General features: G+C 31.3%; 1 protein-coding gene across 2 annotated transcripts in view; it reads left to right on the top strand.

Annotated features, from left to right (window-relative positions):
* The window catches only part of LOC117177864 (FH1/FH2 domain-containing protein 3), a 917,724-nt gene that overhangs the window by 180,491 nt on the left and 722,140 nt on the right, over window positions 1–15,093 (top strand). For both annotated transcript variants that reach the window (XM_033368897.1, XM_033368896.1), the window contains exon 2: window positions 1,990–2,529. In XM_033368897.1, coding sequence (XP_033224788.1) covers window positions 2,365–2,529 — 165 coding nt within the window. In that variant the 5' untranslated portion in view covers window positions 1,990–2,364. The remainder of the gene's footprint in view (window positions 1–1,989; window positions 2,530–15,093) is intronic.

The raw sequence follows: 15,093 nt of genomic DNA, 5'->3' as shown, positions 1-15,093 counted from the left end.
GTGGATTTTATTGATGATTTCGGGAGTACTTGCTTCTACGGGCCTTCCTGAACGTGGTTCGTCATTTATTGATGTACGACCACGCTTAAATTCATTTACCCATTTATAAACTGTTGCTAAGGCAGGGGCAAATGTGCCATGAAATGAATCCAATTCATTTTTTATCTCGTATGGAGTTAAACCCTTTAAATGAAAATGTTTGATTACCGCTCTGAACTCGTTTTTTTTCCATTTTTCTTAACGAACAATTTTTTTTTTCAATTGGTTATAAAAACACGTAAACTCAGAAGATGTGGACTGTGACTGCACCATATATCTAGTCGGGAGTGGTGCTGACTGAAAACAGATGATTTGGAGCGATTCGCGCGCCATATGTGTTGGTAATTCTAAGGACTTATTGAACTACCCTCGTACGTGCTGAGCATACTATTGAAGGTTATTTTGTCTGTTGGAACAATTTTAATTTCGAAAAAGTTATTGTAGAGTACGTGCTAGGCTACGTGGTGCACGACCCATCATTTGGAATTGTTTTCGTTATTCAACAAATTTAAAGTTTCAAAAAGTTCTCGCAGAACTCGTATGATACTACCTGTTATTGTATGATACTTGTATGAATATTGTATTGTACCTATTATTGTATGATACTACCTGTTATTCACAAAGTTTAAATTTTTTAAATATCTCGTAGAATACGTATTATACTGCCTGGTGCTCGATACGGTGTACCGGATCGTCGACACACAATTTTTCGTTATTTCCGCTGTTAAAACAATTTAAATTTTTAAAAAGTTCTCGTAGATCAAATGCTTTTCGCTGCTGCTGCGCGATCCGGTGCACCGGTGTCGTTGACTCACCATTTGGAGTTGTTTTCGTAAATCACAAAGTTTGGATTTTTTTTAAGTTCTCGTCGAATACGTATTATATTACCTGGTACTCGATCCGGTATACACGGATCGTCGACTCTCAATTTTTAGTTGTTTTGGCTGTTAAAACAATTGAAATTTAGAAAAAGTTCTTTTAGAATACGCGCTAAATTATCTGGTTCAATATAGTAGATTGTTATAAACAATTTTACTTATTTTGAACTTGGAAGATTTTTTTCCGTTTTTTTACCTTTTAAATTTTTGTTTAAGATTCTCGAATATGCATGAAAAGTTTGAGAATGGAGAAATGAAAACTTCAAACGTGTTACGAATTTTTATAATCCACCGCACACGTTGCAGCGAGCAAGCTAGCGAGCACAGTAGACGACGTCGCGTGTATTTTCAAAAACACTTGGAGTTTTCATTTCTCTATTCTCAAATTTTTCGTGAATATTTCAGAATCCTCAATAAAAATGTAAAGGTAAAAAAAGCGAGAAAAAAAGAATAATTTTTCCTTTTAAAAACTTCCTTTACAGTGAGCGATTGAAAACAAATGATTATTTTCGAACAAAAAACGCGAAAAAAATGTTTTGTACAAAAAAAATTTGATTCTAAATCTCCTGCTTGTACAATGTTTGATTGTCATGACCCCCCCCCCCCCCCCCCCCCCCCCCCCCCACACACATATATATATATATATTTCCAGCCTCAAGTGTCAGGACTTATATAACTGTATAAAATGGATGAAAATAAAAAAATTAATAAATCAAAAATTCCTTTTCAAAAATTCAGTTGAAGCTTAAGTTTTTCAGGTATAAAATATTTAGGCTAGATGAATGAGGAGCGCGGTATACACAGACGTACGTGAGCGTTGATACAGCATAGTGTTATTGAAGCAAGCGCGACGTGAGAACATCGGTCATTACACTACGTTCGACTCCCACTCATACACGAGTAGCTGTTCATACCGGGCTTCTGATTGGTCTATCTTAAATATTTTAGAACTCAAAAACTAAGACTTCAACTGATTTTTGGAATAGGAATTTTCCAATAATTATTTTTATATAGCTATATTAATCCGAATATTTGAGTCTGCGACAACCTGTATATACATTTTTTTTTTTAGTTGACATAAGCTACTGGTGGTCGGAAATTAAGGAAGCACACAACAGAGGAAGAAGAAGAAGCCTAAGAACGACTGTCAGTGTATAGTGGGACATAAAGGAGCGTCTGTAGTTATGCCACGCGAATGAAAATAAACGAGTAACTAAAAGTAAAGGTGAACCGGTTCGAACTCTTCAGTGTTTTTTGTCCTTGGCGAAAGTTAGTAATCGGCTCGGTACGTCTACGGCGACGACGCCTACAATCAAGTCGTCGTCGTCGTGGTAGTCGCTTTTGACTTTGTTGCATTTGGATACCCTTTATCTTCCCGACCAAAAACCATCACGTTATTCTGGAACGCATGTAAAACTTTAACGAATAAGACTCATAAATCAGGAGTATGTCGTTCACGTGCAGGATCCAGTTTTTAAACGATGTGGACCCGTTTGCTTCCACGAGTTCCTATCCTGAACCACCCAGACCGCCAGTGCACACCTTCAGCGCGACCTTGCCTCTCATAAACCAACTTTCCGCGGTTCATCGACTATTACAAGCCCCTCACAGGGTGAGTTGTTCTTCATTCCATTTAAATTAATCGCTACATCTTTTTAAAAATGAAATTATTTTCTCCAAATTTCCCTACTGGAGAAAAAGTTTTCTCCGTAAACTCAACAGTTAATAATCGTTAAATGACAAATCATTCCTTAGAAATTAGATATGTAATATTGGCCTCGTGTTTGACCCCATTGCTGATTTTTTTACTCTTGGAATTTTTTAAATGTCGCACTTTCATTGAAAATATCGACGAAAAATGTAATAGTCGACGAAAGCATTGGAGACGAATTTGCAACGCTTTTATCTAACTTCAGATCAAATATCTCTGCGACTTACTGCCAATTTATTATAAGGTAATAAAAATAATTTAATTATTTTAAAAAGATTCCTCACTTTCTCCTTCCTTCATTTTTACAATACAATGACCACTATATATAGCATTTTTCTGATTTTAAGTAAATGTAAGGCTATTCATTTAAAATGAAATAAGTCTAATTTTCCAGGTTATTTTACTGAAAATTCAAATATTGCGTTAGAAAGTTATATATTTTTGTTATTACATATTTAATTACCTTGGGCAAATTCATATTTCTGACTTGAAAATTCAACTTTTTTGTTGAAAATTTGTCCTTATTGCTTGATAATTAACCTTCCTTGGTTGAAATATTAACTATCACATTTTTCGTCGAGAATTCATTTTTGTTGTTGTTAAAAAGGTGGAAAGTCTAACTGGTTTGTTAGAAATTCAATTTATTTAGTAGAAGATTCATCATGTTAGTTGAAAATGAATATTTTTATATAAAAAATATTCTGTTAAAAGTTCCCGGTAAAAAGCCTTGCATTAAAAGGTATTACAAATCTTGAATCCCTAAGAATGCCGTTTCTGTCCTTCGTTTTTTAATCCTCATTAGGCGGCGAAAATGAAAAGATTCCAATCCCTTTTAATGCCGCTTTCAGTTGCCAGACGTAACCTCTATTAAATTAAAAACAAAATTTTCGTTTGAAGCATTAGAACGCGTTCCAAAAGCATAAAATGTGCAAAATCTAGTAGGATTGTATACTAGAATACATATCTTTATCGTAAAATGATTGCTTTGTTCAAAACATATAAAATCATGATCAAAAATTCAAATAATTATTTTTCACCAGAATCTTATGTGTGAGAATTAATCCAGAGATCGTAAAATGACTGGTGCTATGTTTTAAAAAGCTTTTTACCTCATTATTATTCGAAAAACAGTAAATGAAAGTGAAAAACTTTTCTAAATTGAAAGGGATTAAAATTTTTTCATTTCTTAGTTGTGTACAGAAAAAAATTTTCGACGCTAGGTACAGAAAGGAATTCAATTTCAGAGCTAACTTCAACTGCTGTGGTGATTTAAGACGGGAGGATAAAAACGGGATCCAGGAGTATTCAATATTTCTCACGTTACCACTGGATGAATGAAATTTTTTAATACTTTTTAATGCAAGTCTTCTTACCGGGTTCTTCCTTTTTGTTTGGTAAATAATGGTTCTAATGGCTTTATTGTTAGTGGTTAATATTTCGGTGGTTTCATCCAACTTCAGCTCAAAGATATCTCTGGAATTTACTATAAATATACTGTAAGGCAATAAAAGTAATTGTATGTATTTCAAAAGGGTTTCTCAATTTTCAAGAATTTCTTGATTTTTGTAGTAGATAGACCTATAGGTATAGCATTTTGTTAATTTCAAGTACATATATCGTTATTGATTTAAAATTAAATTCATGTATTTTCTTCAAAATTCATTTTTTCGATTTAAAATTATTTTTATTGGTTGAAATTTCATCTAGTTGGTGAAAAGTCGAACTGGTTTGTGGACAATTTAATTTATTTGGTTAAATATTCATCAAGTGAGTTAAAAATTCATCTTCGTGTTTGAAAACTGAATTGTTTTATTAAAAATTCTTGTTTCTTATGTTTGAAAATTGATGGTTTTATTTACTGGGATTTTCTATGAATGTATTATTTCTGAGGCACTAAAAAGAATTTCATGTATTTTAACAAGATTCCTCAATTTTCGAGAATTTCTTCATTTTTATAATACACTGACCAGTAGATATAGCATTTTTCTGATTTCAAGTAAATTTATAGTTATTGATCTAAAATTAATTTCGCTTTTGTCCACGTTACTTTGGGCATTAAGCCATGAGTGCATGCATACGGCTGTCACATTCGATCCAGAGAGGCAGAAGAAAAGTCGACGTAGGTAGATTCGGTTATTGCCGGCATTTGGCCTTTTGCCCGTGAATTAAGCTACCCTTCTAGAAATAATCAATTGAGATCAATAAGAAATGATAGAATTAATATCTAAATCTTTCCGAATCGTGTGTTTTAATTGTGCCAAAACGATTAGTAAAGATTAAGCATTTTGCATTTCCAATTTTCCCAATCGGGTACTTGGAATTTGGCACGTAATAGCAGTACTTTCGTATGGCGGGATTTCTTTAAAAACACACTATCAAAATTAATCGGAATTTTCCCGAAAATTTTGTAGGTAAAATTCTCTATTTTGGATGGGGAAATTTATTTTCCCATAAAATTGGGAAATTTTCCCTTATCTGTGGAAAATTATCGTTTTTAAAGTTAACATCACCATAATTTATGGCAATTTTCCCAATGACTTGAGAAATAAAAAAAAATACATGAAGTTTCGGGAATTTTTCAACTTTTTAGGTGATTTTACCAGTTTTAAGTGGAAAATTACTTGAAATATAATAGGGAATTTTTCTTCAATGATTAGTAATTTTCCTGTTAAAATTGGAAAAAATATTTTTCCAATATTTGTAAAAAATTATTGTTTCTAAAGATAATAATACCATAATTTACGTTATTTTCCCAATGACTTCGGAAATAAAGAAAGTTCATGACGTTTCGGGAATTTTTCCACTTTTTAGATAATTTTACCAGTTTTAAGTGGAAAATTACTCGAATTATAATAGAGAATTTTTCCTCATCCATTGGTAATATTCTTGTTAAAATGGGAAAAAATATTTTTCCAATATTTGTGGAAAATTACCGTTTCTAAAGATAATGTTACCATAATTTATGTTATTTTTCCCAATGACTTCGGAAATAAAGAAACCTCATGGAGTTTCGGGAATTTTCCGACTTTTTAGGTAATTTAGGGAATTTTTCCTCAAACATTAGTAATTTTCATGTTAAAATTGAAACAAAAATTTCCAATATTTGTGGAAAATTACCGTTTCTAAAGATAATATTAGCACAATTTACTAAAATTTTCCCAATGACTTCGGAAATAAATAAACCTCACCAAGTTTCGGGAATTTTCCCACTTTTTAGGTAATTTTGCCAGATTAAAGTGGAAAATTACTCGAAATATAATAGGGAATTTTTCCTCAATCATGACCAACTTTCCTGTTAAAATTGTTAATAATGTTTTTCCAATATTTTTGGAAAATTACCGTTACCATTTGGAGGTAGAAAATATTTTCATCAAAATAGTCATTTTCAAACACTTTTCATTTATCATATATGCGTAAAGTAATAAAAGTTCAAATAAACATTTTTATTTAAACTTTTTTTAACTTAAATTAAGCATTATATTATAATACATTTCTTTCTTTATGAGCTGAACAAAATTATTTCGTGCATTTGAGCCTTATTCAAAACTTCATTATACTTATGTTTCTATTTGTCTCAGTAGAAACGCTACCTGTACCGTTATCCTGTATTAATAATAATTCTCATGCTGATTTCTAATTGAAAACGTATTAAAATAATTTTAAATAATAATGAACGTAAAGGTAATATCATAAATTGTAAAAAGTTGATAAATTATTATTTTAAACTAGCAGATTGTTTATGGCGTTATTATTTACTACTGGCGCGCCCAGTGCTGGGTTAAAGATGGTGCGAATATCCACCAATCTCCCTTTAATACACGGAAGATTCTAAAACTGATTGTTTTTTTTACTCTAATTAACATATACGTTTACTTATTTTTACAATATTTTTCTCTTAAACTTAACACAAAATTGATAAGTACTAGTAATCCACAAGAAAGAATTGTGTACTTAAGAAGGGTAAACATAGGCCTGAAAATATCTTAAGACGGCTCTGAATTTGGGTTTCTTCCATTCCAAATTTCTGACCTAAAGCCTCGAACCCAAAGGGGGAGGTTGTAAACTGCTAGCAGATTCAGTGCAACATATTATCATCTACTTTTCATCATCATCAAAAAGGTAAGTAATATTATTCTTCATTTCTGATATTGAAATTAGGTGAATAATTTTAACTTGTTGGGTCAGGAAAATATTTAATTGCTTATATTCATAAAAATATACATTATTTCCAAATAAGATTTTGTTAAAGTTGTACAGATATATATATTTTTTTTTTCTTCAAAGAATTGATTAGTGTTGTTAAAAATAAATTTTTGAAACTGAAAATAAAGTATGTACTTGAAATATTTATTCAGATATAATGTTTTCATTTCTAGATTATTTTACATGTCTAAATATAATTTGGCTTTAGTACGGACAGAAACCAATCTTGGGTAATCCATAAGTGTTTGCAGCCTATCTAACTGATAAACTCCTTAAACAGATTCCATATAAGTTTTTCTATTTTTGTATTAGTTTTAAATAACGCCATTCAAATTTGGACTTTTCATGGTTTAAAATTGAAATTTGAACTTTCGCATTTTGAATTCTTCAAATTTAATTTGAAAATTGTTTTATTTACATGTTTTTTCAAAGTAACAGAGACCACAATCTTTCCCGGCTTTTTTAAATTTCCCTTTTTCTCTCTAAATACACGATATTTGAAAGGACAATATTTTTATTATGTGTGAAATTCACTAAAATTAGTAATTGTATGTAAATTATGTGTTATAATTAATTAGGCGTTTTCAAGGTTAAACTTTAAATTTTACTAAAATCATTTTTATAATTAAATTCAAATTCTTTGTTGAAAGAATAATATACAGTGAAACCGAGAGTAAAACAAACGAGCATTACTCTATCTGCATCTTTGGAAATAATAAAATGCATATGTATAATATTAGATCACTGAAAGAAATTCCTTATAAGTAAATAAAGTACCAAAGAAAAATCAATGATTGAAAATGTAAAAAGTGGAGACAAAAGTTGTTATTAAATATAAAATTAAAAGAGTTCAAAAAATATATAGTATTTAAAAAAGGGTCTTACTGCCAATCAGCAATCAGGCAGTGCTGGCAAGCCAGTAATAGTAAAGAGTTATCATCCAGTACGGGCATCAGTACAGGCACCCGTACTAATTGCCAGTACTGCGCCTGTATCCGCCAGTACGGGCAAAGTACTGCGCCCGTTGTTAAAGTCTGATTGGAATATTGAATTACTTATCCAGCTATTATGAGAATCGTCGAACCCCAACCATTTTATATATTATTTAATTTAACGCTTTTTTACTATTGTTTCATTTAGATAAATGTCAGAGTATTTAAATTTTGAAAGATCTTACTCATATTTAAAAAATTTCTGAGTGAATTGAAAAAGATGGAACGTACGAACGAATGGACTGATTCCATAGATCTCTGTCCTTATATTTCCAACTATGTTTCTATACCTTCTCTTTCTAATCGCGTTTTCCTTTTGTGCGGCCATTCCAAAATTCCTCTAAACTCCAAAAACTCCTCTTCAATATCCCGACTAGAGTCCGGGGGCTGGGTATTGGGTACGTTCCCGTATGCACTAAAACCGCCAAAGCTGAAAACCCTTTATAGTCTAAGAGCCGAGGCCGTTTTTGACGAGTTTTGAAGTAACTATTCTGCCACTATTTTCCTGATTGTTGAGAATATACTGATTACCAAATGTGGCTTCTCCAGGAGAAGTCCCGGGGAGAAGTTGTTCAATTACTCATTCGAAGTTGTGAAAAAAAATGATTAAAATAAGTCATAGGGTAACGGCTTAATCTTTCTGTGTTTTATGTCAAGAGAATTAGACTATGTTCCGCGCAATTGGCAGGACAATAGGCTGGTGCGGAAGGGGGGGGGGGAACGAGCTAGAGATGTAAAAGTATATGTCAGTTTAAAGTTATTTTCTAAAACCCAAATTCTTTATATAACATTCTACTCATTATTCAAAACATATATTCGAAGAGGCAGAACAAAATCTCGGGGATAACATTTTGGCAGAACATCGGGAACTGCCTGGTTGTGACATTGTTCATTGTGCGTCGGTTGACGGCACTGATACTGCGAGCAGAGTGGCGTAAACTATGTCTCTAGTTATGCTACTGATCGTCTTCGGAGCACAAGTGACCACTCTGCTCGCAGTGTCAGGGCCGTAAACCAACGCACAATGACCAATGTCAAAACCGGGCAGTTTGGGCTGTTCTGGCAGAATGTTATCCCCGAGATTTTATTCGGCCTCTTCGAATATATGTTTTGAATAATGAGTAGAATGTTATATAAAAAATTTGGTTATTAGAAAATAACTTTAAAATGATATATTCTTTTACATCCCTGGATCGTTCTGCCCCCCCCCCCCCTTTCCGCACAGGCCTATTGTTCTGCCAATTGCACGGAACATTGTCTAATTGCATCCACATGCAAGGCAGAAAGATTCAGCCGTTACCCTATGACTTATTTTAATCATTTTTTTGCAACTTCGAAGGAGTAAATAAACACATTTTCCCCGGTACGACCTCTGGAGAAGCCACATTTCGTGATCAGTATATTGTCAATAATCAGGAAAATAGTGGCCGAAGCGTTACCTAATAACTCGCCAAAAACGGCCTCGGCTCTCCAACTATTATTCTTATCTTTCTTGAGCCCCTGAATCCGAATCTACATCTTAATTTTTCAAAAAAATGCGTAGAAAATTTTTTTAATTGCATTTGCTTAAAAAAATGATGAAAATGTAGTTTTTTCTATACAGACAATTTTTTTTAGAAAATATGGCTAATTTTAAGAAGAAAAGGTCTCTAGTAACTTTTTTGTAAAATGCATATTTCAAAAGTTATGAACTTTTAAAGGTCGAAAATTTGACGTTTTTTACTAACTTTCACTTTTGATAATTTTTGATCTACCGAATATTTCTGAAAATTTCAGAAACTTATGTATTCTCTAAAACTTACTCTACAAATTGATATAGTTTTACACTACGGTAGGTCTTTGCAAGTTGTACTTTTTGCGATCAATAATAGGGCATTTTTACTGCGCGCCTCGCTGGGTGCGCTTCGGTCAACCTTACTGTATCGCCATATTTTATGGTTAAGTTTTCTATCTCATCTCAAGGTATTGTGAAACTTGCCGGAGATTATATAAATTATGTAAAATATTTATTTACATAAGTACATTTTACAGTAGACTATGTATATTTATTTCTACATTTTTTGTCTTTCTGGCATGCACAAAAAGTAATACATTTAGCTTTATGCTTTACACACCGACGCAATCAATCGAGTTCCGAATCGATGACAAATTCAAATTTTTATTTAAAAGAAAACGATTCACGGTTTCATAAACTTCGAAAAACAATTATTATCTTTACGCAGTTAATAAATAATATAATTATAATAAATATTATGACTATTGTCATAAATATTATAATAATTATATTACTTATTATAGTAATTATAATAATTACGATATTAATAACTGATTTAACTGTTGTGAATTACTTTACAGTCATCAAGACAACATAGCAATATTAAAATTATCGGTGTCTTTCGAAAAGCATACTATGTCAATCATTAAAAAAGCCTTATTGTTGATCGTAAAAAGTACAACTTGCAAAGACCTGCCATAGTGGAAAATTATGTCAATTTGCAGAGTAAGTTTTAGAGAATACATACGTTTTTGAAATTTTCAGTCCAAGGACTACTAGTCCCACGCTAAGCACTGTATATGGGTGTATGTCGCTCTCTCTCTTTCTCTTTACACCCTGCTTCTTGGCACTCATTTTTTGGTTTAATACCAATATTTTAAAGTTTCCTATTATAATGTTAAGTAATGTGAGTATATCAAAATGACTATTCTGGTTCTAGTAGCAGTATCACGAAGAGGATGCGCTAATAAGTACCGATGGATAAGTTAAGTAAATATTATCATCGAAACTATGATTACGATTTCGAATGCATATTATAATGAGAATGCTGTGTACGTTAAAGCAGAAAAAATATTTCCTATTGAAGCTTCACAATCATAATTTCAGTAGAAAATAGCTTCTTTGAATTAGACATACACTTATTTACTTATAAATCAATATATTTTGATATTAAAAATATACTTTTCGCGTCAAGAAGGTGAATTCACTAATATTATGATGTATATAAATATAAAAAAACATCATTTTATATATTATTATTATAAATAACAAATAGTGTTTCTTCAGTTTTAAATTTGTTGTTTCCTTGTAATTATTCTTAAGTTTAAACTTTTTTGATATTGAAATAAAATTGTCTTTATGTAGTGTCAACTGAAACTTCGTTTTATTAAATTATAATATTTCGATGCTTGCTATTATTGCTCGTGTGGAAATTGCCAAATGTTTGCCCATTTGCAAGCCTGGCCCCAACTTGGAGAATTATTTAATGGCTACAACAGGGTTAATACCTTAAATCTAGTTAAAACCAACTCTGTTTCATATACCTCTTGATTGCAGCACCATAAACTTCGCTGTACATCTGTTTTCAGTCAGGCTCCATCTTGAACCTCTTAAACACAAGTAGATGACAAGTAGGTTAGTTTGCGGTTATTGTGGGGAGTGTTTGTGATTTCACCTGTAAATATTATTATACTGTGATTCTAATTATTAAAAAATCCGAAAGTGAAAAGCACTGGTCTCGTTCGGAGACATCGAGCAATTTCCAACACTCTAAGATTCCAGAACGAAAACAAAAGTAAGTAAATAAATGATTAGTAATTTAGGTTCATAACGCAACGAAGTCTAACATCAACATGAAATATGAATGTTTTATTTTTTTTATAAAAGAATAAATAAATTGCACATTTTGAAGACTATGAAATTTTAATTAAAGTTGGTTAAGTAACTGCTTTTTTATTTATTAAACAAACATTATTTTGCTGAATGACACTTTCTGAAATAGTGTTTATAAAAAAGCAGATAACCAGTTAACTGATCCTTTAAATATAAAAAAGGAACCAAACATATTATGAATTATTTTATGCTTTTTATTTTTTGCAAAACAATTCGTTGAATCTACTTTTTGACAGGGGACATCCAATCCGAAAATCCATTACCAGTATCATAAAAAAGAGGATGAAGTCTTTTACCATCTTGGCACGATCTTTACTAATTCCGAAGATTGGGATGGCAACCGAAAGATGAGGCTAGCGGTGAATAATCTGGTTCAGAAATAAGGTTCATAAAATGTTCAGCTACTTGAAATGCTTCTTTTAAATAAACAATTGTACTTTTATAAATGTTTTCACTCATATTTTATTTCTAAAAACAATTTTTTGTATAATGTGTTTGAGACTACAAAAGTAAATAAAGCCAAGTTGGGACCAAGTCAGTCGGTAAGTTAGTCTCTAGCCGGGTTAGGCTTTCATTTATGTTTTGGTCCTGTCCTAATCCCCAATTTGGGGCCAAGATTTTCCTATTTTGGGCCCAGCCAGAGTCATGACAAAATTTCTACACGGGTGCATTGCAAGAAGACAATATGGTAGCTGACATGTCTAACCATCAATAAGCTTCTATCATGATAACCTGTGAGTATATATATATATAACTAGTTCTGAATGATTATTTTATTAATTTCGAACATTTTTATTTCCGAGTTTGGGAGTAACTTTTATCCAAACCTTATTTAAACGTACTATTTTCATTCCTTACGGTTATCCTTTATTTTAGTCTTTTATCATCATTCCTAATAAGACTCTCATTTTCATATTAGCAGCGAGTTCCTTTAGCTTAATTTCCATTCAAAATTAGTAGCATTTGTCAAGAAAGAACCTAAAATAATAGTTTACTACTATTTTACAAATAGCTCATTTCCACGTGTCTTTAATAAGGTTGCCGCGTTTTTAGTAGTTTTTTTAACAATATAAACGTCTAGGTATCTAGCTTTTATAATTTCTTGTTTATGACAATTATTATCTGCCACAGCCTTATTTTGAATCTTAAGCATATACATCAATTTACACAAAGTATGACCTCCTCCTCATTTTCATTGTCCTTCTCCTCATCCTCCTCCGCCTCCTGCTGATACACCTCGTCTTTCTTTTTCTCCTGTTTCAATAATAAAGTCGGCTTATTTAAATAAACAGTCAATCATGTTGCAAGTGCAGCAACAAAATGACTTCCACATGTCCCAATTGCTTCAAAAATTATTCATGACTTGATTGTCTGAAATGGCATGAGAAATAAGAATCTTATGTATGGTGAGAAACATATTGATCAAATTACAATATTACCTGATGTTATAGGGACAATTAGTCAAGACAGCAACAAGAATTTGATGAAAATATCAATTTTCCATTCGTGAGATTCAGTAGTAAAAGTGATACTGATAATAATAATGATGATGAAGGAGAAGAAGACGAAGGTGATGATGATTATAACGATGAAGATAAGAATAATGATTCTGAAGGTGGCTTTTCCTCTGAATATGCAAGAGAAGCAAGAGAAACCGCAAAAATGTCAGATTACTGGGACAATCCAAACGTATTGGTAGATCGTTTACGTGTACTTTTACAATCACAAGCAGTTGGAAGCAGAAATAATACACTTGCAATCATTCCAATCATTAATGAAATAAGAGATGCTGGCATTATTGAATAACGCATGTAGAGCTGATGATAATATTTTAATAGTTAGTTTAATCTTTTGAACTGTTGAATAAGCATTCGTAATATTTGATCAAATATTTCTGTAATTAAATTAAAAACACTTATAAAATAGAAGCAATAAGTTCAATTATTATACAAATTTATATAGTTCGTTTTATATATAATCATTATATATGTTAAATAAATCTAATTCTTACATTCTCGTCCTAATGAGAAGGTATTGGTTTTATGTAATATTTCAATTTGTCGGTTTTCATCAAATCTCCACGTTTTGAGACCGACTGAGGCAGAAAAAACGATTTTTGGGAAGGTGTTTGTCTGTCTGTCTGTAGTCTGTATTCTGTAGGCACGATAGCTTTAGTCAAATTCATCAGATTGGATTCTGCTTTTGCACATTTCTTCAAAACCTAAAAAGAAAGAACAAGTTCGTAAACCAGCTCTTTTGGATCAAAATTCAAAAAGTGAGCTCGTTTTCAAAATTTTTGAAACCACATTTTTTCAAGATTTCAAAATTCTATGAAAGGTTGTTCATAGTACTCAGAATGCCAAACAATTTATTTACATGATTTTTGTCTATAAAAAGAAAATGATCAGAGTAAAAGCATTTTCAAAATCCAAAAAAACAAACTAAAATAAATATTTCAAGCCAAACAAAGCTTGATATAAAAAAAATCAAGAGATGAATAATGTTCATTTTTAAAAGCCCTACAAGATGATCATAATAACATTTTTTAATCTGGTAGAAGAGTTGAAAATTCAAAATTTGATCGTACCAAAAACGTTTGAAACCACATTTTTCAAGATTTTAAAATTCTATGTACGATTATCCATAGTACTTAGAAACTGAAACAATGTATCCCCATGACGTTTTTGTATAAAAAGGAAATCATCAGAGTTAGAGCATTTTCAAAATCCCAAAAAAACAAATTAAAATAGAGATTTTAATCCAAAAAACGAATGACATGAAAAAAAGTCAAGAGAAGAAAAACGTTCATTTTTTAAATCCCTACAAGATGATCATAACAACTATTTTAATTTGGTCGAAAAGTTGATAATTCAAAATTTGATCGTACCAAAAATTTTTGAAACCACATTTTTTGAAGATTTCAACATTCTATGTACGTTTGTTCATAGTACTCAGGAACTCAAACAATTTATCCCCATGACTTTTTTCTGTAAAAAAAAATTGTCAGAGTTAGAGCATTTTCAAAATAAAAAAAAAACAACTAAAATTAACATTGTAAGCCAAACAACGTATTATATGAAAAAAGTCGACCGAAGCCAAATGTTCCTTTTCGAAAGCCTTACAAGACAATGATAACAGCTTTTTTAATTTGGGCGAAAAGTTCAAAATTCCAAATTTGATCGGACCACAAATTTTCGAAACCACATTTTTTCAAGATTTAAAAATTCTATGTACGGTTGTTCATAGTATTCAGAAACTCAAAAAATTGATCCCTATGACTTTTTTCTATAAAAAGAAAATCATTAGAGTTGCAGCCTTTTCAAAATCCAAAAAACAAACAAAATTGAACATTTTAAGGCAAATAACGCATGATATGAAAAAAATTCAAGAAAAGAAAAACATTGATTTTTGAAAGACCTGCAAGATTATCATCACAACTTTTCTAATTTGGTCGAATTGCGCATATTTATCTGTATTAAAGATGAATAAAAATCAATGTTTGGTACAAATACGAGGGTGGATTGATAAGTTTCCGGCCTGACCAAGAAAAACAACGTTTTTAAGAATTTTTTTTTTATTTCTCAACATAATCTCCTCCAAGGC

The sequence above is a fragment of the Belonocnema kinseyi genome, chromosome 8 (genome assembly GCF_010883055.1).
Source record: "Belonocnema kinseyi isolate 2016_QV_RU_SX_M_011 chromosome 8, B_treatae_v1, whole genome shotgun sequence".
Taxonomy (NCBI): Eukaryota; Metazoa; Arthropoda; class Insecta; order Hymenoptera; family Cynipidae; genus Belonocnema; species Belonocnema kinseyi.
This window is presented reverse-complemented; position numbering and strand designations above follow the sequence as displayed.